Here is a 23,074-nt window from a genome sequence, read left to right on the forward strand (position 1 = left end):
CTAAGAAGACAACCCCGGTGCACAAGGTAGGGAAGAAGGACAAAATATACAGTCAAAATGTTAGACAATTTAGATTTGAAAAAGATCCACTGTCCCCTCTAGCTTCTGTACTTTGGCATTATTAGTTGGCCAATTTATTTGTAGGCACCATGGTAGAAGTGGGTCTTGAGGAGAGATCTGAACAATGAGAGAGTCATTTCCTTGCAAATTAGTTACAGGGAATGCATTCCATGTGCAAAGACTGGGCCATGTCATTTTGGTAATGTCACCAAAGTTCCATAATACGATGATTGTTCTGTACACTTGTCATTTCCAGAACTCCATAAAGTACAACTGCAGTAACCTGGTTTTCTGTGCGTAACAGGCTTTATACAAATGTTGCCATAGTACTTAATTCAGTTTCTTATTTTCCCTCCCGTACATATGTTTCTGTTTTGCAGATTGGAAAAAATGCTTTTAAAAAATCCCTGCTGTTAAATGAGTATTCCTATGTGAAATTAAACTCAAATGACCAAAAAGGCATCAAAACGGTAGGTATTCAAACACACTGTGATGTAGTGAATGAGAACTGAGAATACGTACATTGTATCAAGATCACTGGGGAAAAAAAAACAATTTAATATTTTTATTATATGGGTTAGAATTACAAGTTGGCTTTGAGCCTGTTTGCAGCAAAGTCAGTGGCCAAAATCCTCATTAACTTAACCGGGGCCCTGATCGGCCCCACAGTGTGTGACAATATAGAGACCAGTCCTGCAGCCTTTGCTTGTGAGAGTAACGCCCACTCATGCAAGCAGTGCCATGTACTTCATTGGTGCTCAGGTTCGGCAGTGACAGGAGGCAAATAGATAAACAGACAAATTTAGTGGGCCACATCTCCAGCTGGTGTATATCAGCCCAGCTCCACTGAAGTCAATGGAGCCCTGTCAGTTTACTCACCAGCTGAGGATCTGGGCCACTGACTTCAGTGAAATTATGTGGATTTACCCTTTAAAATGGCCTACGTAATACAGCGGATGAAATTCATCCGCAAGGCCGATGTACCACTTGGATACTATTTTAAGGGATTAAGCAATTTGTAGAGCCTTGTGTGTATATGTGTCTTAGAATCATAGTCCAGTCCCCTGCACTCATGGCAGGACTAAGTATTCTCTACACTGGGGTGAATGTACTCGGGTGAATGTTCCCCCTGATTTATGTTCCCCCTGTCACCAAGTAACAATCCATTAGAATTATTTTATCCACTCAAACTTGCTCCCAGCACTGTGGCATAGGGGTGCTAAGCCCAGGTTGTCTTCAACGTGGATTTCTTCCCTTGCAAACCCATATTACAACATAACCCATGCCATTCACATTCATAGGGTGGAATCCTCACCCTGTTCAAATCAATGGGAATTTTGCAACTGACTTCAATGAGAGTGGGAATGGACTGTGAGTCACACCATTCCTAAATTAGATGATCTGTCTCTAATCTGTTAGCATTGTTACAGGTCAAAATGCTCATTTTAGGTCGGTTTGTTTTATACAGAGGTTCACCCTTCAACTGATGGTAGCGTCGCAAACATTAGAGAATTTACACAAAAATTAAAACCAAACAGATATTTACACTACAAGTGGTATTTTTAGCTGTTTTCTTAGAGTGTTTAAAATCTAAGATGGAAGTTTAGTAATTGTGCTTATTTCTATTATTTACAATTATTTTTGTTTGTTCACATTTACATCTAGGGCTTATCAGGCATTTTCAAATGAATAAGAAAGGAAGGTCCACACCCTGGAGGTTTTAGAGCCCAGAGATGTTGAGTGCCTTCCACAAGGCGCCAAACATTCCCAGCTCCTAAGAGTTGCAAGAGGTACTCTCTAGAGTTGAAATCAGTGGGAGTTAGGTGCCTAAATACCTTTGAGGGTCTGGGCATGACTAGGTAAAAATGATCCTAACATTTATAATTATTGCTCCATTGCTCAATCTCCTTAATATAGGAAAGTCATATAGAGGTCAGTATTATGTTGTAAGTTTCATAATGAGTGTATGGACTGTACCTGTATATAAATAAGTTCTCCAGACATTCTGGTTATGAAAGACACAGAAAACGGGAAACACCAAGCTGTTAGACCAAAATGAAACCATAAAGAGGAACACTATCGATGTCATGTACTAATGGTTTGCTAAGTTCCACTTTCCAAAGTGACATTTGAACTATAGAAGTCTAAAAACAAACAACTGCCTGAAACCAAAAAATAGCTTTATGTTTCTGACTTGTATTTATATAACTGCAAAACTGCCTGTTGTTTTTTTTCCAAGTTTATAAATATACAAATTATGATTATGACTCCATATTTCAGGCTGCGTTACAGATGAATATCTGCTATTCTTGTGTTAATTAAAGAAAAATGAAACATGTCAAATAAAGTTTGGGTAAAGAGAGGATTTTTGGTGTATTGGTATAAAATAAAATTTAAAAAGTAAAATCAGCCCCAAGCTCAGGGTTCTTGATCTGAATGACATATGTGGTGCAAATGAACTGTTTGATAGTAGCTGAAAGCAGAATTAACATTCAGGTACTTGTTTGTAAAGTGATAGGTACCCGGTACAGTATTAATGGCTCTTGGAAGGCTTTTCAGCTATGACAAACCATCTCTAACATGAACTCTCTTCTAGTTTCAGTCTGTACTGGTGATTTCAATAGTTGGGTTTGTTGTCCTGATGGCTATTTACATCATAAAACCAGTCACCATAGATTTTCCAGAGGACAAAGAAACCATTATCAGCAGTTACCAGCAGATGGAGGAGCAAGGACTCTTTGGAGATATCTTGGAAGACAAGATGATTAATGAAGACAATGTCAATAGATGTAATGATTCATGCAAGTAAGCCAGATCTGATGGTTTGTAGAAAGAGAGAGAGGGTATGTCTACACTACGAAATTAGGTCGAATTTATAGAAGTCGGTTTTGTAGAAAGCGGTTTTATACAGTTGATTGTGTGTGTCCCCACACAAATGCTCTAAGTGCATGTAGTCGGCGGAGTGTGTCCACAGTACCGAGGCAACAGTCGACTTCCGGAGCGTTGCATTGTGGGTGGCTATCCCACAGTTTCCGCAGTCTCCGTCGACCATCTGAATTCTGGGTAGAAATCCCAGCGCCTGATGGGGCTAAAATATTCTCGTGGGTGGTTCCGGATACATATCGTCAGGCCCCCGTTCTCTCCCTCCCTCCGTGAAAACAAGGGCAGACAATCGTTTTGTGCCTTTTTTCTTGAGTTAGCTGTGCAGATGCCATACCACGGCAAGCATGGAGCCCGCTCAGCAAACCATCACCGTATGTCTCCTGGGTGCTGGCAGACGTGGTAATGCATTGCTACACAGCAGCAGTTAATTGCCTTTTGGCAGCAGACAGTGTAGTATGACTGGTAGCCGTCATCGACGTAGTCCTGGGTGCTTTTTTAATCGGGTGCCTGGGCAAACATGGGAGTGACTCAGCCAGGTCATTTCCCTTGTTTCGTCTCGTGGCGATTCAGTCCTACCGGCAGTGCACTGTCTTTTAACCTCCAGCTAGCAGAAGATGATGGCTAGTCATCATACTGCACCGTCTTCTGCCGAGCACCCAGGAGATGATGATGGTTAGCAGTCGTACTGCACAGTCTGCTGCCAGCAAGATGTATAAAAATAGATGAAGTGGCTCAAAACAAGATATAGACCAGATTTGTTTTGTATTCATTTTCTCCTCTCTCCCTCCTTCCCTCTGTGAAATCAATGGCCTGCCAAACCCAGTTTTGAGTTCTATCCTTGAGGGGGCCATTCAGTTTCTCGCAAAGCCACCCCCTTTGTTGATTTTAATTCCCTGAAAGCCAACCCTGTAAGCCATGTCGTCAGTTGCCCCTCTCTCCATCAGGGCAACGGCAGACAATCGTTCAGCGCCTTTTTTCTGTGCAGACGCCATACCACGGCAAGCATGGAGCCCGCTCAGATCACTTTGGCAATTAGGAGCACGTTAAACACCACGTGCATTATCCAGCAGTATATGCAGCACCGGAACCTGGCAAAGCGATACCGGGCGAGTAAGCGACGTCAGCGTGGTGACGTGAGTGATCAGGACATGGACACAGATTTCTCTGAAAGCATGGGCCCTGCCAATGCATGCATCATGGTGCTAATGGGCCAGGTTCATTCGGTGGAACGCCGATTCTGGGCTCGGGAAACAAGCATAGTCTGGTGGGACCGCATAGTGTTGCAGGTCTGGAACGATTCCCAGTGGTTGCGAAACTTTCGCATGCGTAAGGGCACGTTCATGGAACTTTGTGACTTGCTTTCCCCTGCCCTGAAGCGCAAGAATACCAAGATGAGAGCAGCCCTCACAGTTGAGAAGCAAGTGGTGATAGCCCTGTGGAAGCTTGCAACGCCAGACAGCTACCGGTCAGTTGGGAATCAATTTGGAGTGGGCAAATCTACTGTGGGGGCTGCTGTGATGCAAGTAGCCCACGCAATCAAAGATCTGCTGATATCAAGGGTAGTGACCCTGGGAAATGTGCAGGTCATAGTGGATGGCTTTGCTGCAATGGGATTCCCTAACTGTGGTGGGGCCACAGACGGAACCCATATCCCTATCTTGGCACCGGAGCACCAAGCCGGCGAGTGCATAAACCGCAAGGGGAACTTTTCAATAGTGCTGCAAGCACTGGTGGATCACAAGGGACGTTTCACCAACATCAACATGGGATGGCCGGGAAAGGTACATGACGCTCGCATCTTCAGGAACTCTCATCTGTTTCAAAAGCTGCAAGAAGGGTCTTTATTCCCAGACCAGAAAATAACTGTTGGGGACGTTGAAATGCCTATATGTATCCTTGGGGACCCAGCCTACCCCTTAATGCCATGGCTCATGAAGCCCTACACAGGCAGCCTGGACAGTAGTCAGGAGCTGTTCAACTACAGGCTGAGCAAGTGCAGAATGGTGGTAGAATGTGCATTTGGATGTTTAAAAGTGCTCTGGCGCGGTTTACTGACTCAGACCTCAATGAAACCAATATTCCCACTGTTATTACTGCTTGCTGTGTGCTCCACATTATCTGTGAGAGTAAGGGGGAGACGTTTATTGCGGGTTGGGAGGTTGAGGCAAATCGCCTGGCTGCTGGTTTCGCACAGCCGGACACCAGGGCGGTTAGAAGAGCACAGGAGGGTGCGGTGCACAGCAGAGAAGCTTTGAAAAACAGTTTCATGACTGGCCAGGCTACGGTGTGAAAGTTCTGTTTGTTTCTCCTTGATGAAACCCCCCGCCCCTTGGTTCACTCTACTTCCCTGTAAGCTAACCATCCTCCCTCCTCCCTTTAATCGTTGCTTGCAGAGGCAATAAAGTCATTGTTGCTTCACATTCATGCATTCTTTATTCATTCATCACACAAATAGGGGGATAACTACCAAGGTAGCCCAGGAGGGGTGGTGGAGGAGAGAAGCACCAGGAGGGGTGGTGGAGGAGGGAAGGACAAGGCCACACAGCACTTTAAAAGTTTAAAACTTTAAAACTTATTGAATGCCAGCCTTCTGTTGATTGGACAATCCTCTGGGGTGGAGTGGCTGGGTGTCCGGAGGCTCCCCCACAGCGTTCTTGGGCGTCTGGGTGTGGAGGCTATGGAACTCGGGGAGGAGGGCGGTTGGTTACACAAGGGCTGTAGTGGCAGTTTGTGCTCCAGCTGCCTTTGCTGCAGCTCAACCATACACTGGAGCATACTGGTTTGGTCCTCCAGCAGCCTCAGCACTGAATCCTGCCTCCTCTCATCACGCTGCCGCCACATTTGAGCTTCAGTCCTGTCTTCAGCCCGCCACCTCTCCTCCAGGTCATATTGTGCTTTCCTGCACTCTGACATTGTCTGCCTCCATGCAGTCGTCTGTGCTCTGTCATTGTGGGAGGACAGCATGACCTCAGAGAACATTTCATCACGAGTGCGGGTTTTTTTTGCCCTCTGATTTTCACTAGCCTCTGGGAAGGAGAAGATCCTGTGATCATTGAAACACATGCAGCTGGTGGAGAAAAAAAAAGAGGCAGTGGTATTTAAAAAGACACATTTTCTAGAACAATGGCTATACCCTCCCCATGGCTAACAGCGGGGAACATTTCTGTTCAGCCACAGGCAAACAGCCCAGCAGGAACGGGCACCTCTGCATTTCCCCTTAAGAAAAGCACCCTATTTCAACCATGAATGATATCACTCTCCTGAGGTCATGAATGACCATGAATGATATCACTCTCCTGAGGATAACACAGAGAGATAAAGAACGGATGTTGTTTGAACGCCAGCAAACATACACTGCAATGCTTTGTTGTACAATGATTCCCGAGTACGTGCCACTGGCCTGGAGTGGTAAAGTGTCCTACCATGGAGGACGCAATAAGGCTGCCCTCCCCAGAAACCTTTTGCAAAGGCTTTGGGAGTACATCCAGGAGAGCCGCAAATGCCAGGGCAAATTAATCATTAAACATGCTTGCTTTTAAACCATGTATAGTATTTTAAAAGGTACACTTACCAGAGGTCCCTTCTCCACCTGGCGGGTCCAGGAGGCAGCCTTGGGTGGGTCCGGGGGGGACTGCCTCCAGGTCCAGGGTGAGAAACAGTTCCTGGCTGTCAGGAAAACCGGTTTCTCTGCTTGCTTGTTGTGAGCTATCTACAACCTCATCATCATCATCTTCCTCGTCCCCAAAACCTGCTTCCGTGTTGCCTCCATCTCCATTGAAGGAGTCAAACAACACAGCTGGGGTAGTGGTGGCTGAACGCCCTAAAATGGCATGCAGCTCATCATAGAAGCGGCATGTTTGGGGCTCTGACCCGCAGTGGCCGTTCGCCTTTCTGGTAGGCTTGCCTCAGCTCCTTAAGTTTCACTCGGCATTGCTTTGGGTCCCTGTTATGGTCTCTGTCCTTCATGCCCTGGGAGATTTTGACAAATGTTTTGGCATTTTGAAAACTGGAACGGAGTTCTGATAGCACGGATTCCTCTCTCCATACAGCGATCAGATCCCGTACCTCCTGTTCGGTCCATGCTGGAGCTCTTTTGCAATTCTGGGACTCCATCATGGTCACCTCTGCTGATGAGCTCTGCATGGTCACCTCTGCTGATGAGCTCTGGCCAGTGTGGCAAGCTGCAGGTGACCATGCAAACAGGAAATTGAAATTCAAAAGTTCACTGGCCTTTTCCTGTCTACCTGGCCAGTGCATCTGAGTTGAGAGTGCTGTCCAGAGCGGTCACAATAGAGCACTCTGGGATAGCTCCCGGAGGCCAATACCGTCTAATTGCGTCCACAGTACCCCAAATTTGACCCGGCAAGGCCGATTTAAGTGCTAATCCACTTGTCAGAGGAGGATTAAAGAAATCGATTTTAAGAGCCCTTTAAGTTGAAAAAAAGGGCTTCATCGTGTGGACGGGTGCAGGTTTACATCGATTTAACGCTGCTAAATTTGACCTAAACTCCTAGTGTAGACCAGGGCAGAGTTAATTAACTGATAGAGAAATAGTCATAATGTTAACAACCTCAAAAGGAGGAAGATAACAAAGCAACATACTGGAACCATTTATAAAGCATCACTATTTTGGGAACATAATTAAATCTTCTGATTACACATCTCATAGAATCATAGAATATAAGGGTTGGAAGGGACCCCAGAAGGTCATCTAGTCCAACCCCCTGCTCGAAGCAGGACCAATTCCCAGTTAAATCATCGAATTCCTAGTTAAATCATCTCATAGGATTACAGAAGCTAGAGCCAGCAAACACTCTCCAGTCATCTTGCCCAGCCCTTGGGGTTCTAATTTAGAATTGTCCATTACAGCATATAGAGAGGCATATTCTTCAGTGTCCTGCATGAATGACTCTCAGTTCATGAATGTTTGCCTCATGATATGCAATTGCCATTGCAGTTTTGAACTTGTGGAAAGTATTCCTTATGACATGCCTTATGAGAAAAATAGCACCACTGTGAAACCCTTATACCAAGCCTGGATGGGTCTCCTCAACATGGCACAGGAAAGAATTCATGTGGCTTCTTACTACTGGTCTCTCACAGGAGAAGATATAAATGTAAATGACTCATCATCTGAACTGGTAAGAGAAAAACAGGAATAAGCTCACATATGATCAATAGAGCAGTATACCTACCCGGTCTGGCTCCAGGACCCTCCATTGCCACAGTTTACTCTCATCTCATACCATTCTCTTGGCCTTTGGAGCTTGACATGACAGAGGCGGCTTAGCCCACCAGCCAAATCACAAGAAAGCCACGCCTTCTGGGGTACCAAAGTCCAAGCAAACACAAAACCAAAAGAGTCTTCCACCCTGATCTTCCTTTCCAAGAGTCTCTCTTCTCTTCCAAAGCTGCCCTTCCCCTGGGCTCAGCTCTGCCCTCTCCTGTCCTCTATTCCAGTGCTTCTCAAGCTATCTGAAGTGGGGGACCAGCAATTTTTTTTCCCAATGTGCGCACAGACCGGCAGCCAATGGCTCGCAGACTGGCACCGGTCTGCGGACCACCACTTTGAGTAGGACTGCTATATTCAGTCTTTATTTGCTTGCCCTTGTTTGCAGGGATCACTGCTTCACCTCACTAGGTGGCAGTGTAGGAGAAACCCTTGCTCACCCTTTTCTATGGGTTTCCAGCCTTCAGAACCTGACACAATAGGGCTTTCCACTATCCCGGCTGCCCTGCCACTCCTTCCCATGTCCTCTTCCTATACTATCTGACATCCCAGTACTTCTCTCTCTCTCCTCATGACCCACAGGCTGCTCTTATCCCTCCCTCCTATGACCTTCCTGTCATTTCCTTCACCTGGGAGAAGAGACAAGTGGGGCAGAGGTGCAGCTGAGCCCCTACCCTCTTAAAGGGCCAGCTCATCCTGTTATAATTCCTACTACTTTCATCCTCAAATAAAAATGATTCAGAAAATCAATTTGATGTATCAGCAGCCAATAGATTTTGTTGCTGTTTGCATTTCATCTTTGAACTCCAGAAATATTTCAGTTCTAGTGGTTTCTGTGTTTGGCTGTAATGATCTTACAGCAAATGATATTAATTGATAGGAAGCAAAGTTGTCTTTATAAACTGGTTCAAGATCTTTATTTTGTGTCTTTAGTCCATCTCTAGCTGAAACTCACTTAAAGATAAAACATTCCCATCCTTGTATTGTGTGTGTTTCTTTCAAATGAAGTACCTATATTTAGAAGGTCCATGCTGTTTATTGTCATAGGGTGAAGATATTCTGAAGAAGTTTGAAAGTTTACTTATGGAGAATGTCTCAGTGTATATTGCAACAAGCCTGCCAACTTTAGCTGTAAATTCAACTGATCTTAAGGTTTTGAAGAAAAAAGGTAACTATGTAATTCAAAAGGCCTCTACAGTTCTGCAGTGTTGTAAACATGGACCCAAGTAAACAATGTTGTAAACAAGGACCCAAGGATCCAATCCAGCTCATGTTTAATTTGCAATCAATGAGACGATTCACAAGGTTAAAGATTAGCATGAGTTTAAGTGCTTTGCTGGATTGGATCCTTTGTGTATATTGAAAAGGAGTACTTGTGGCACCTTAGAGACTAACCAATTTATTTGAGCGTGAGCTTTCGTGAGCTACAGCTCACTTCATCAGATGTTTACCGTGGAAACTGCAGCAGACTTTATATACACACAGAGAATATGAAACAATACCTCCTCCCACCCCACTGTCCTGCTGGTAATAGCTTATCTAAAATGATCAACAGGTGGGCCATTTCCAGCACAAATCCAGGTTTTCTCACCCTCCACCCCCCCACACAAATTCACTCTCCTGCTGGTGCTAGCCCATCCAAAGTGACAACTCTTTACATAATCAAGTCGGGCTATTTCCTGCATAGATCAAGGTTTTCTCACATCCCCCCCACCCCCATACACACACAAACTCACTCTCCTGCTGGTAATAGCTCATCTAAACTGACCACTCTCCAAGTTTAAATCCAAGTTAAACCAGAACATCTGGGGGGAGGGGTAGGAAAAAACAAGAGGAAACAGGCTACCTTGCATAATGACTTAGCCACTCCCAGTCTCTATTTAAGCCTAAATTAATAGTATCCAATTTGCAAATGAATTCCAATTCAGCAGTTTCTCGCTGGAGTCTGGATTTGAAGTTTTTTTGTTTTAAGATAGCGACTTTCATGTCTGTGATTGCGTGACCAGAGAGATTGAAGTGTTCTCCGACTGGTTTATGAATGTTATAATTCTTGACATCTGATTTGTGTCCATTTATTCTTTTACGTAGAGACTGTCCAGTTTGACCAATGTACATGGCAGAGGGGCATTGCTGGCACATGATGGCATATATCACATTGGTGGATGTGCAGGTGAACGAGCCTCTGATAGTGTGGCTGATGTGATTAGGCCCTGTGATGGTGTCCCCTGAATAGATATGTGGGCACAATTGGCAACGGGCTTTGTTGCAAGGAAAAGTTCCTGGGTTAGTGGTTCTGTTGTGTGGTATGTGGTTGTTGGTGAGTATTTGCTTCAGGTTGCGGGGCTGTCTGTAGGCAAGGACTGGCCTGTCTCCCAAGACTTGTGAGAGTGTTGGGTCATCCTTTAGGATAGGTTGTAGATCCTTAATAATGCGTTGGAGGGGTTTTAGTTGGGGGCTGAAGGTGACCGCTAGTGGCGTTCTGTTATTTTCTTTGTTAGGCCTGTCCTGTAGTAGGTAACTTCTGGGAACTCTTCTGGCTCTATCAATCTGTCTCTTTACTTCTGCAGGTGGGTATTGTAGTTGTAAGAAAGCTTGACAGAGATCTTGTAGGTGTTTGTCTCTGTCTGAGGGGTTGGAGCAAATGCGGTTGTATCGCAGAGCTTGGCTGTAGATGATGGATCGTGTGGTGTGGTCAGGGTGAAAGCTGGAGGCATGCAGGTAGGAATAGCGGTCAGTAGGTTTCCGGTATAGGGTGGTGTTTATGTGGCCATTGTTTATTAGCACTGTAGTGTCCAGGAAGTGGATCTCTTGTGTGGACTGGACCAGGCTGAGGTTGGTGGTGGGATGGAAATTGTTGAAATCATGGTGGAATTCCTCAAGGGCTTCTTTTCCATGGGTCCAGATGATGAAGATGTCATCAATATAGCGCAAGTAGAGTAAGGGCTTTAGGGGACGAGAGCTGAGGAAGCGTTGTTCTAAATCAGCCATAAAAATGTTGGCATACTGTGGGGCCATGCGGGTACCCATAGCAGTGCCGCTGATCTGAAGGTATACATTGTCCCCAAATGTGAAATAGTTATGGGTAAGGACAAAGTCACAAAGTTCAGCCACCAGGTTAGCCGTGACATTATCGGGGATAGTGTTCTTGACGGCTTGTAGTCCATCTTTGTGTGGAATGTTGGTGTAGAGGGCTTCTACATCCATAGTAGCCAGGATGGTGTTATCAGGAAGATCACCGATGGATTGAAGTTTCCTCAGGAAGTCAGTGGTGTCTCAAAGGTAGCTGGGAGTGCTGGTAGCGTAGGGCCTGAGGAGGGAGTCTACATAGCCAGACAATCCTGCTGTCAGGGTGCCAATGCCTGAGATGATGGGGCGCCCAGGATTTCCAGGTTTATGGATCTTGGGTAGTAGATAGAATATCCCAGGTCGGGGTTCCAGGGGTGTGTCTGTGCGGATTTGATCTTGTGCTTTTTCAGGAAGTTTCTTGAGCAAATGCTGTAGTTGCTTTTGGTAACTCTCAGTGGGATCATAGGGTAATGGCTTGTAGAAACTCGTGTTGGAGAGCTGCCGAGCAGCCTCTTGTTCATATTCCGACCTATTCATGATGACAACAGCACCTCCTTTGTCAGCCTTTTTGATTATGATGTCAGAGTTGTTTCTGAGGCTGTGGATGGCATTGCGTTCCGCATGGCTGAGGTTATGGGGCAAGTGATGCTGCTTTTCCACAATTTCAGCCCGTGCACGTCGGCGGAAGCACTCTATGTAGAAGTCCAGTCTGCTGTTTCGACCTTCAGGAGGAGTCCATCTAGAATCCCTCTTTCTGTAGTGTTGGCAGGGAGACCTCTGTGGATTAGTATGTTGTTCAGAGGTATTTTGGAAATATTCCTTGAGACGGAGACGTCGAAAATAGGATTCTAGGTCACCACAGAACTGTATCATATTCGTGGGGGTGGAGGGTCAGAAGGAGAGGCCCCGAGATAGAACAGCTGCTTCTGCTGGGCTGAGAGTATAGTTGGATAGGTTAACAATATTGCTAGGTGGGGTGAGGGAACCATTGCTGTGGCCCCTTGTAGCATGTAGTAGTTTAGAAAGTTTAGTGTCTTTTTTCTTTTGTAGAGAAGCAAAGTGTGCGTTGTAAATGGCTTGTCTAGTTTTAGTAAAATCCAGCCACGAGGAAGTTTGTGTGGAAGGTTGGTTCTTTATGAGAGTATCCATTTTTGAGAGCTCATTCTTAATCTTTCCCTGTTTGCTGTAGAGGATCTTGATCAGGTGATTCCGCAGTTTCTTTGAGAGCGTGAGGCACAAGCTGTCAGCATAGTCTGTGTGGTATGTAGATTGTAATGGATTTTTGACCTTCAGTCCTTTTGGTACGATGTCCATCTGTACCATCCTGGCTACTATGGATGTAGAAGCCCTCTACACCAACATTCCACACAAAGATGGACAACAAGCCGTCAAGAACACTATCCCCGATAATGTCACGGCTAACCTGGTGGCTGAACTTTGTGACTTTGTCCTTACCCATAACTATTTCACATTTGGGGACAATGTATACCTTCAGATCAGCGGCACTGCTATGGGTACCCGCATGGCCCCACAGTATGCCAACATTTTTATGGCTGATTTAGAACAACGCTTCCTCAGCTCTCGTCCCCTAAAGCCCCTACTCTACTTGCGCTATATTGATGACATCTTCATCATCTGGACCCATGGAAAAGAAGCCCTTGAGGAATTCCACCATGATTTCAACAATTTCCATCCCACCACCAACCTCAGCCTGGTCCAGTCCACACAAGAGATCCACTTCCTGGACACTACAGTGCTAATAAACAATGGCCACATAAACACCACCCTATACCGGAAACCTACTGACCGCTATTCCTACCTGCATGCCTCCAGCTTTCACCCTGACCACACCACACGATCCATCGTCTACAGCCAAGCTCTGCGATACAACCGCATTTGCTCCAACCCCTCAGACAGAGACAAACACCTACAAGATCTCTGTCAAGCTTTCTTACAACTACAATACCCACCTGCAGAAGTAAAGAGACAGATTGATAGAGCCAGAAGAGTTCCCAGAAGTTACCTACTACAGGACAGGCCTAACAAAGAAAATAACAGAACGCCACTAGCGGTCACCTTCAGCCCCCAACTAAAACCCCTCCAACGCATTATTAAGGATCTACAACCTATCCTAAAGGATGACCCAACACTCTCACAAGTCTTGGGAGACAGGCCAGTCCTTGCCTACAGACAGCCCCGCAACCTGAAGCAAATACTCACCAACAACCACATACCACACAACAGAACCACTAACCCAGGAACTTTTCCTTGCAACAAAGCCCGTTGCCAATTGTGCCCACATATCTATTCAGGGGACACCATCACAGGGCCTAATCACATCAGCCACACTATCAGAGGCTCGTTCACCTGCACATCCACCAATGTGATATATGCCATCATGTGCCAGCAATGCCCCTCTGCCATGTACATTGGTCAAACTGGACAGTCTCTACGTAAAAGAATAAATGGACACAAATCAGATGTCAAGAATTATAACATTCATAAACCAGTCGGAGAACACTTCAATCTCTCTGGTCACGCAATCACAGACATGAAAGTCGCTATCTTAAAACAAAAAAACTTCAAATCCAGACTCCAGCGAGAAACTGCTGAATTGGAATTCATTTGCAAATTGGATACTATTAATTTAGGCTTAAATAGAGACTGGGAGTGGCTAAGTCATTATGCAAGGTAGCCTGTTTCCTCTTGTTTTTTCCTACCCCCCCCCCCAGATGTTCTGGTTTAACTTGGATTTAAACTTGGAGAGTGGTCAGTTTAGATGAGCTATTACCAGCAGGAGAGTGAGTTTGTGTGTGTATGGGGGTGGGGGGGATGTGAGAAAACCTTGATCTATGCAGGAAATAGCCCGACTTGATTATGTAAAGAGTTGTCACTTTGGATGGGCTAGCACCAGCAGGAGAGTGAATTTGTGTGGGGGGGTGGAGGGTGAGAAAACCTGGATTTGTGCTGGAAATGGCCCACCTGTTGATCATTTTAGATAAGCTATTACCAGCAGGACAGTGGGGTGGGAGGAGGTATTGTTTCATATTCTCTGTGTGTATATAAAGTCTGCTGCAGTTTCCACGGTAAACATCTGATGAAGTGAGCTGTAGCTCACGAAAGCTCATGCTCAAATAAATTGGTTAGTCTCTAAGGTGCCACAAGTACTCCTTTTCTTTTTGCAAATACAGACTAACACGGCTGTTCCTCTGAAACCTGTCTTTGTGTATATTGATATACATTTAACTTTCTGAAAGTTAAGCTTTAGCAAGTATACATATATTATACAAATACTAGAAATCCATATTATACAAGTACTAGAAATCCATACAGGTTCTGGTCACAACAAGAATGATACAGATTATACTCCATTTTCATGTTAATATTAAAATTAAAAACTGTGTTGGGAATTACTTTAGCTAAATCATATTTGTTTCCCGCCCCACTTACTCAATATCTTTCCTTAGGGGCTCATGTGAGAAGGGTCAATTTTGGACATTTGACCAAAGGTGTGCTGCATTCCAAATTCTGGATTGTAGACATGAAACACATGTATATTGGCAGTGCAAATATGGACTGGAGGTCATTTTCTCAGGTCAGATGTACTTTATACTGCTAAACATAAACTCACCTCGATACACATGGTAGAGATGATATCCATGGGATACATTTCAGTGGCGTGTGAGAAACGTATTTATCATTCACATATTTTATTATATTTCTCAATGCGAGCACATGACAGTAATATAAAATATGGGCACATCAGAAAAACAATGTGGGGTGAAGAAAGCCTTTGAGGTGTAAGAGAGCGGGTTTTGACATATGTTTACTCTCTCTGCAGGTGAAAGAAGTTGGTGCCGTGATATACAACTGCAGCTGCTTAGCCAGCGATCTATGGAAAACGTTTAGAACATACTGGGATCTTGGGCACGCTAAAGCCACCATTCCCTCCCCCTGGCCGAGCAATTATTCCACCAAAATTAACAAGTATAGGCCTCTGGAAGTGCAGTTTAATGGAACCTTGACAACTGCCTATTTTTCTGTAAGCAGTTTAAAATATTTTTTGGTAAACTATGGTAAAACTATTTGCTGGAAATGTCTTATTCTGTATTTTTTCTCTTTCCTCGGGCTCAATTACGCCCTACTCAGGTTGAGTAGCACCTTATTCCACAAGTTTCAGTGAGCCTACTCATGGAAGAAGGTTCGATGCAACATGAGTAAGAGATATAGAACCAGGCCTTGTATCTTCAGATGGAAACATAGGGACAGATCTTCCCATAGGTCACTCACATTATGTAATAACTTACTGCTCAGGTCTTCCCATTCATTTGAATGAGACTACTTTAGGATTAATGCATTACTCAGGGTGAATAAGAGTGGCAAAATCTGGCCTGTAGTAAATAGTGTGTTGCAATTCTAGCCCATGATGGTTTTTAATCTTTCTTTTACTACCTTGTAATGGCTAGTAGATTTGAAATTCTTCATTATATTAGCTATCTGATGGACACATAGAGTATATTCTGGGATTTTGGGTCCAGTTTTCAAACCTAAAAATTGTTTACACCGTTCCTGAACCTGTAAATGACTACAACTCAGGAAATTCTGTATGTGTAATGAAAACTGAGTAGAGGTTAATATAAATCAATCAAAGTTTGTTGAAAGAAAATTTAAATAGTAGGACAGGAACAGAGAAATGTACGATGATCATCAGACTTTGTTTCCCTTCTTTACAGGCCTCTCCTCCTGCGTTTTGCCCAAAGGGTCGTACTCGCGATCTCATTTCTATTATTGATGTTATAAATGATGCAGAAGAATATGTGTATGTCTCAGTCATGGAGTATTTTCCTACAACCCGCTTCAGACACCCAACAAAGTAGGAGGTTAAACCTGGATCAGTCAGTCAACTGTATTCATAACTAAATGTCCTTTGCTTTTGCAGAAATTTGTTCTTACCAAAAATGCAGCATTTCCCACCTTCAGATATATTAATATTATTTTTTCAACCATGGAGTGAACTGAGACTTTGGACATTCTGCAGTTATGCCATTGCAAAGTGTGTGTAAAACACTACCCTTCTGCTTTGGTAGCATTTCACATTGACTTTGCTCTCACTTCATAGCTTCATAGAAATGTATGTAGGGCTGGAAGGGAGCTCAAGGAGTCATGAAGTCCAGTCCCCTGTGCTTAGGCAGGACCAACTAAACATAGACCCTCCCTGACAGGTGTTCATTCAACCTGTTCTTAAAATCTCTCAGTCATGGGGATTCCACAGTCTTCAGTGGAAGCCTAGTTGTGTTTAACTACACTTATTGTTAGAAAGTTTACTGTAAGTAATTACACAGGCTGCAGGGCAATGAAGGATCAGGCCCTTTCCCTCCAAACCTTACTCAAGGCAAAAGCATAGCAGTTACAAGAACCTAGGGAGAGTAGATTAGCAGAAATATGTTTGGGGTAAAATTTTCAAAAGAAAACGTTGCTCCTGTTGGCATCTCTCAATGGTCTCTGGTCTCCCCTACTTCCTCCCATTATGGTTGCAGTATTAGCTGAAGATTCTTTGCTTTTTCCTCCTACTTTACAAGTACTTCTATGGGCATTCAGACTCTTCACTGAAGCTGTGAACGCCTGCAGAAGGAGCAATAAAAGAAGGGAAGTAGCCGACACTATTATGGTCAGCTAGCGCGCTGTGGACCACTAGCAAATTCTCTCTGGGTTTAGAATTATATAATGACCATGAGCTTCACTCTGAGTAATACAGAAATCTGTTGAGTCATTAGGTGTTTTTTAAAAAGTCTCAAAAACCCTCAGCTGCACTTGAATTAGGAAGTTTATATGCAGCCAACCACTCTGAGTATTTTAAATTATATCTGTATCTAGCACTCCTGGGTTATCTTTGATAGAGATCATATGTAATTATGAGAGATCATATGTAATAATGTGTGTGTTGCTTCAAGCCTCCTGGGAGGAAGAGATTGAGCCGTGTGTTGCCATTTAGTTTATGCATCTATCAACAGTCATATCACGTTACATGTGCTCAGGAATGATCATTGTTCCACAATGAACACATGACAGTGTGTATGACCTGCAGCCCTAGGCATCTATATAGAGAGATGGGTTATAGAATCATAGAAATGTAGGGCTGAAAAGGATCTTGAGAGGTCATCTAGCCCAGCCCCCCAGCACTGAAGCAGGACCAAGTAAACCTGGACCATTTCTGACACGTTTGTCTAACTTATTCTTAAAACCAATAATGACAGGGAGTCCACAACCTCCCTTGGAAGCTTATTCCAGTGCTTAACTATCCTTTTATTTAGAAAGTTTCCCCCAATATCAAAGTATTATGCAATCACTCACCGACCGGCTGCCTCCTGATGAATAATTTTGCAAATCAGACAGTTTGGAGGAAATTCTGTTTCTATGTCATATATTTGATTTTCTGTCTTTCTCTTCTCCCATTCTTTTTCACTAAGAATATTTGCATGAAAACAGGTTTCAGAGGAACAGCCGTGTTAGTCTGTATTCGCAAAAAGAAAAGGAGTACTTGTGGCACCTTAGAGACTAACCAATTTATTTGAGCATGAGCTTTCGTGAGCTACATGAAAACAGGCTCTTTTTCCCCTTAGGGGTCCATTTATTAATGTTGTGCATTCTCCATTTGAAGCCTTAATCCCCTGTTTATGTTCTCGAGGGCTCGATCTGATGCAAACGGACGTTTGAGGGGGGTCCAGGGAATGCAGGACTGAGCCCTTGGACATCTCCACAGCAACCTGCTGATTAGGTCAGGTTGGGCAGAAAGAAGCAGCTGAACTCGGAAGGAACAAAGCTTCTGTTTTCATACCCAGGGGTTAATTAATTAAAAACTGGTAAAACAATGGAGAATGGTCCCTAAACAGAGTGTTTTTCAAAGACTTCCAAGTCTATTATGGCTCATGGACGTGATTCTGAAAACACATGAGTAGCTCTGTTGCCGTCAGTGGGATGACGTGTGTGTGTGTGTGTGTGTGTGTGTGTGTGTGTGAAGGTCTGAGGAAACAAGCCCTAGGTCTTTGTTTTCTTGGTTAATAATTCCCCTTGGAAGCACTCAGACATCTCTCAGTGGCAGGAGAATAGGTTAAGGAAATTAACCTACCACAGTCTTGCTGGGGAAACTTGGGCAAGTTTCTGTGTGTCAGTTTTCCCATCGGTATAACAGGGCTAATAATGCTCCCTCTCCTCTGTAAAGTGCTTTATAATATAGGGGTTGAAAGTGCTACACAGGTGTTAAGAGTTAGTAATTATGGGCCATATTCTGCCTTCCATGGAAGTTGTCATCAGCCTTCCCCCACAGCGTGGCTCATACAAGTGCCAGAAAGAACAGCAGTCCCTGCACTCAGAGCAGGGTCTCTGCTCCTTTGTGGTCTTACAGCATACTAACAGGGACAGGCAGGGGTGGAGAGAAGGTGGTGCCGTGCCCTTTCCTCCATCTCCGCTGGCTGATGGAGTGGGACCAATGTATAGAGTGGGAGCAGCCTCTGTGCACACGACACATCCAGGAGTCATTCTGCAAAATGTCTCCTGGTTTGTCCCCAGGGCTTCCCATTGCCTTTGACTTCCTAGTACCTTCAAAGGAATGATCCAGCCCTACATTATTATTGCTATGGTTATTTTGTTATCAATGTGGTGGTAGATATTTCTTGTCTCAATTTTCTCTGAATGTATTTTTCTTTTCATTTACTTTCATTCCAATAGATACTGGCCAGACATTGACAATGCTCTGAGAGGTGTGGCATTCAACCGCAACGTACAAATCAGGCTTTTGATCAGCTGCTGGCTCCACACTGACCCGTCCATGTTCCATTACTTGCAGTCACTTCGTGATCTCAGTGACCCACATACCAACATCACCATCGATGTGGTAAGCTAAGAAAAAGAAAAGGAGTACTTGTGGCACCTTAGAGACTAACCAATTTATTTGAGCATGAGCTTTCGTGAGCTACAGCTCACTTCATCAGATGTTTACCGTGGAAACTGCAGCAGACTTTATATACACACAGAAATCATGAAACAATACCTCCTCCCACCCCACTGTCCTGCTCGTAATAGCTTATCTAAAGTGATCAACAGGTGGGCCATTTCCAGCACAAATCCAGGTTTTCTCACCCTCCACCCCCCCCACACAAATTCACTCTCCTGCTGGTGCTAGCCCATCCAAAGTGACAACTCTTTACATAATCAAGTCGGGCTATTTCCTGCATAGATCAAGGTTTTCTCACATCCCCCCCACCCCCATACACACACAAACTCACTCTTCTGCTGGTAATAGCTCATCTAAACTGACCATTCTCCAGGTTTAAATCCAAGTTAAACCAGAACATCGGGGGGGGGGGGGTAGGAAAAAACAAGAGGAAACAGGCTACCTTGCATAATGACTTAGCCACTCCCAGTCTCTATTTAAGCCTAAATTAATAGTATCCAATTTGCAAATGAATTCCAATTCAGCAGTTTCTCGCTGGAGTCTGGATTTGAAGTTTTTTTGTTTTAAGATAGCGACCTTCATGTCTGTGATTGCGTGACCAGAGAGATTGAAGTGTTCTCCGACTGGTTTATGAATGTTATAATTCTTGACATCTGATTTGTGTCCATTTATTCTTTTACGTAGAGACTGTCCAGTTTGACCAATGTACATGGCAGAGGGGCATTGCTGGCACATGATGGCATATATCACATTGGTGGATGTGCAGGTGAACGAGCCTCTGATAGTGTGGCTGATGTGATTAGGCCCTGTGATGGTGTCCCCTGAATAGATATGTGGGCACAATTGGCAACGGGCTTTGTTGCAAGGATAAGTTCCTGGGTTAGTGGTTCTGTTGTGTGGTATGTGGTTGTTGGTGAGTATTTGCTTCAGGTTGCGGGGCTGTCTGTAGGCAAGGACTGGCCTGTCTCCCAAGACTTGTGAGAGTGTTGGGTCATCCTTTAGGATGGGTTGTAGATCCTTAATAATGCGTTGTAGGGGTTTTAGTTGGGGGCTGAAGGTGACGGCTAGTGGCGTTCTGTTATTTTCTTTGTTAGGCCTGTCCTGTAGTAGGTAACTTCTGGGAACTCTTCTGGCTCTATCAATCTGTTTCTTTACTTCTGCAGGTGGGTATTGTAGTTGTAAGAAAGCTTGACAGAGATCTTGTAGGTGTTTGTCTCTGTCTGAGGGGTTGGAGCAAATGCGGTTGTATCGCAGAGCTTGGCTGTAGACGATGGATCGTGTGGTGTGGTCAGGGTGAAAGCTGGAGGCATGCAGGTAGGAATAGCGGTCAGTAGGTTTCCGGTATAGGGTGGTGTTTATGTGGCCATTGTTTATTAGCACTGTAGTGTCCAGGAAGTGGATCTCTTGTGTGGACTGGACCAGGCTGAGGTTGGTGGTGGGATGGAAATTGTTGAAATCATGGTGGAATTCCTCAAGGGCTTCTTTTCCATGGGTCCAGATGATGAAGATGTCATCAATATAGCGCAAGTAGAGTAGGGGCTTTAGGGGACGAGAGCTGAGGAAGCGTTGTTCTAAATCAGCCATAAAAATGTTGGCATACTGTGGGGCCATGCGGGTACCCATAGCAGTGCCGCTGATCTGAAGGTATACATTGTCCCCAAATGTGAAATAGTTATGGGTAAGGACAAAGTCACAAAGTTCAGCCACCAGGTTAGCCGTGACATTATCGGGGATAGTGTTCTTGACGGCTTGTAGTCCATCTTTGTGTGGAATGTTGGTGTAGAGGGCTTCTACATCCATAGTAGCCAGGATGGTGTTATCAGGAAGATCACCGATGGATTGAAGTTTCCTCAGGAAGTCAGTGGTGTCTCGAAGGTAGCTGGGAGTGCTGGTAGCGTAGGGCCTGAGGAGGGAGTCTACATAGCCAGACAATCCTGCTGTCAGGGTGCCAATGCCTGAGATGATGGGGCGCCCAGGATTTCCAGGTTTATGGATCTTGGGTAGTAGATAGAATATCCCAGGTCGGGGTTCCAGGGGTGTGTCTGTGCGGATTTGATCTTGTGCTTTTTCAGGAAGTTTCTTGAGCAAATGCTGTAGTTGCTTTTGGTAACTCTCAGTGGGATCATAGGGTAATGGCTTGTAGAAACTCGTGTTGGAGAGCTGCCGAGCAGCCTCTTGTTCATATTCCGACCTATTCATGATGACAACAGCACCTCCTTTGTCAGCCTTTTTGATTATGATGTCAGAGTTGTTTCTGAGGCTGTGGATGGCATTGCGTTCCGCATGGCTGAGGTTATGGGGCAAGTGATGCTGCTTTTCCACAATTTCAGCCCGTGCACGTCGGCGGAAGCACTCTATGTAGAAGTCCAGTCTGCTCTTTTGACATAATGGGCCATCCTTTAAAAAAAGGCAGCTTTCAAGCAGGCAGCACAACTACTTGTGTGTATAAATGTAGACCTGTATATGCAATTGCATGTGCATACAAATTTTATTACAGACCTTGAAGCAATGTCCCTTTGAAATTTGGGCCTAGGTGATGTTATTCAACATTATTCTTAACTGAACCCAGCAACCTCTTCCACTGGTTTGGTTTCAGCAGCTTTCTTGGACATATTATTAGGGTGGAAAACCAGTGAATTATGAAGCATATTTACTAAGGAATGCCACTATATGGATAGTGATTACGTAGTTGCCAAAAGCTTTGGTGGTGTGATGTGATTGCCAGTGATAGACTGAATATACAGCTGGACCATCTTAAGGACCTAGCTCAAGACTGAGCCAGCTGGCACTTGATCTGCAAGGAATCTACTTCCCTGAGGGATTTGTCATGATGATGATGATGATGATATTCTTCTAGGAAGCAATGGCTGTACTTACCTCAAGCAGTTTGCAATATTAGTGCAGAAGCAAAGGAGTCTACAAAGAGGATAGCTGACTCATTACAATTGTTGTGGTAATTTAATTGACAAGCTCAACTTCATACCTTCTAACAACTTTCACAGCATCATCTTTCTGGTGTGGCATGGTTAAGAAATTACACTTTGTCTGATTAGTAGCACCACTTACACTTTTATGAATGGTTTCAGAGTAGCAGTTGTGTTAGTCTGTATCCACAAAAAGAAAAGGAGGACTTATGGCACCTTAGAGACTAACAAATTTATGCATCCGATGAAGTGTTCCAAGAAGGTGTTCCAAGAAGGAGGAGTGCTAGGCAGAGATGGGCTCCACTTAATGAAGAGAGGGAAGAGCATCTTCGTGAGCAGGCTGGCTAACCCAGTGAGGAGGGCTTTAAACTAGGTTCACCGGGGGAAGGAGACCAAAGCCCTGAGGTAAGTGGGGAATTGGGATACCGGGAGGAAGCATGAGCAGGAGCGTGTGAGAGGGGAGGGCTCCTGCCTCATACTGAGAACAAGGGGCGAGCAGCGGGTTATCTCAAGTGCCAATATACAAATGCACAAAGCCTGGGAAACAAGCAGGGAGAACTGGAGGTCCTGGCAAAGTCAGGGAATTATGATGTGATTGGAATAACGGAGACTTGGTGGGATAACTCGCATGACTGGAGTACTGTCATGGATGGGTATAAACTGTTCAGGAAGGACAGGGAGGCCAGAAAAGGTGGGGGAGTTGCACTGTATGTAAGGGAGCAGTATGACTGCTCAGAGCTCAAGTATGAAACTGCAGAAAAACCTGAGAGACTCTGGATTAAGTTTAGAAGCCTGAGCAACAAGGGTGATGTCGTGGTGGGAGTCAGCTATAGACCACCGGACCAGGGGGATGAGGTAGACAAGGCTTTCTTCCGGCAACTCGCAGAAGCTACTAGATCGCATGCCCTGGTTCTCATGGGCGACTTCAGTCATCCTGATATCTGCTGGGAGAGCAATACA

At 44.6% G+C, this 23,074-nt stretch overlaps 1 protein-coding gene across 1 annotated transcript in view; it reads left to right on the top strand.

The window, feature by feature from the left end:
• PLD4 (phospholipase D family member 4) overlaps positions 1 to 23,074 on the top strand; it is a 32,442-nt gene that overhangs the window by 4,021 nt on the left and 5,347 nt on the right. Inside the window, exons 2-9 of the mRNA XM_048853617.1 lie at positions 441 to 530; positions 2,657 to 2,865; positions 7,901 to 8,084; positions 9,221 to 9,341; positions 14,707 to 14,834; positions 15,081 to 15,281; positions 15,973 to 16,112; positions 18,965 to 19,130. Of these exons, the coding sequence (XP_048709574.1) occupies positions 441 to 530; positions 2,657 to 2,865; positions 7,901 to 8,084; positions 9,221 to 9,341; positions 14,707 to 14,834; positions 15,081 to 15,281; positions 15,973 to 16,112; positions 18,965 to 19,130 (1,239 nt within the window). The remainder of the gene's footprint in view (positions 1 to 440; positions 531 to 2,656; positions 2,866 to 7,900; positions 8,085 to 9,220; positions 9,342 to 14,706; positions 14,835 to 15,080; positions 15,282 to 15,972; positions 16,113 to 18,964; positions 19,131 to 23,074) is intronic.

The sequence above is a fragment of the Caretta caretta genome, chromosome 6 (genome assembly GCF_965140235.1).
Source record: "Caretta caretta isolate rCarCar2 chromosome 6, rCarCar1.hap1, whole genome shotgun sequence".
NCBI classification, from domain to species: domain Eukaryota; kingdom Metazoa; phylum Chordata; order Testudines; family Cheloniidae; genus Caretta; species Caretta caretta.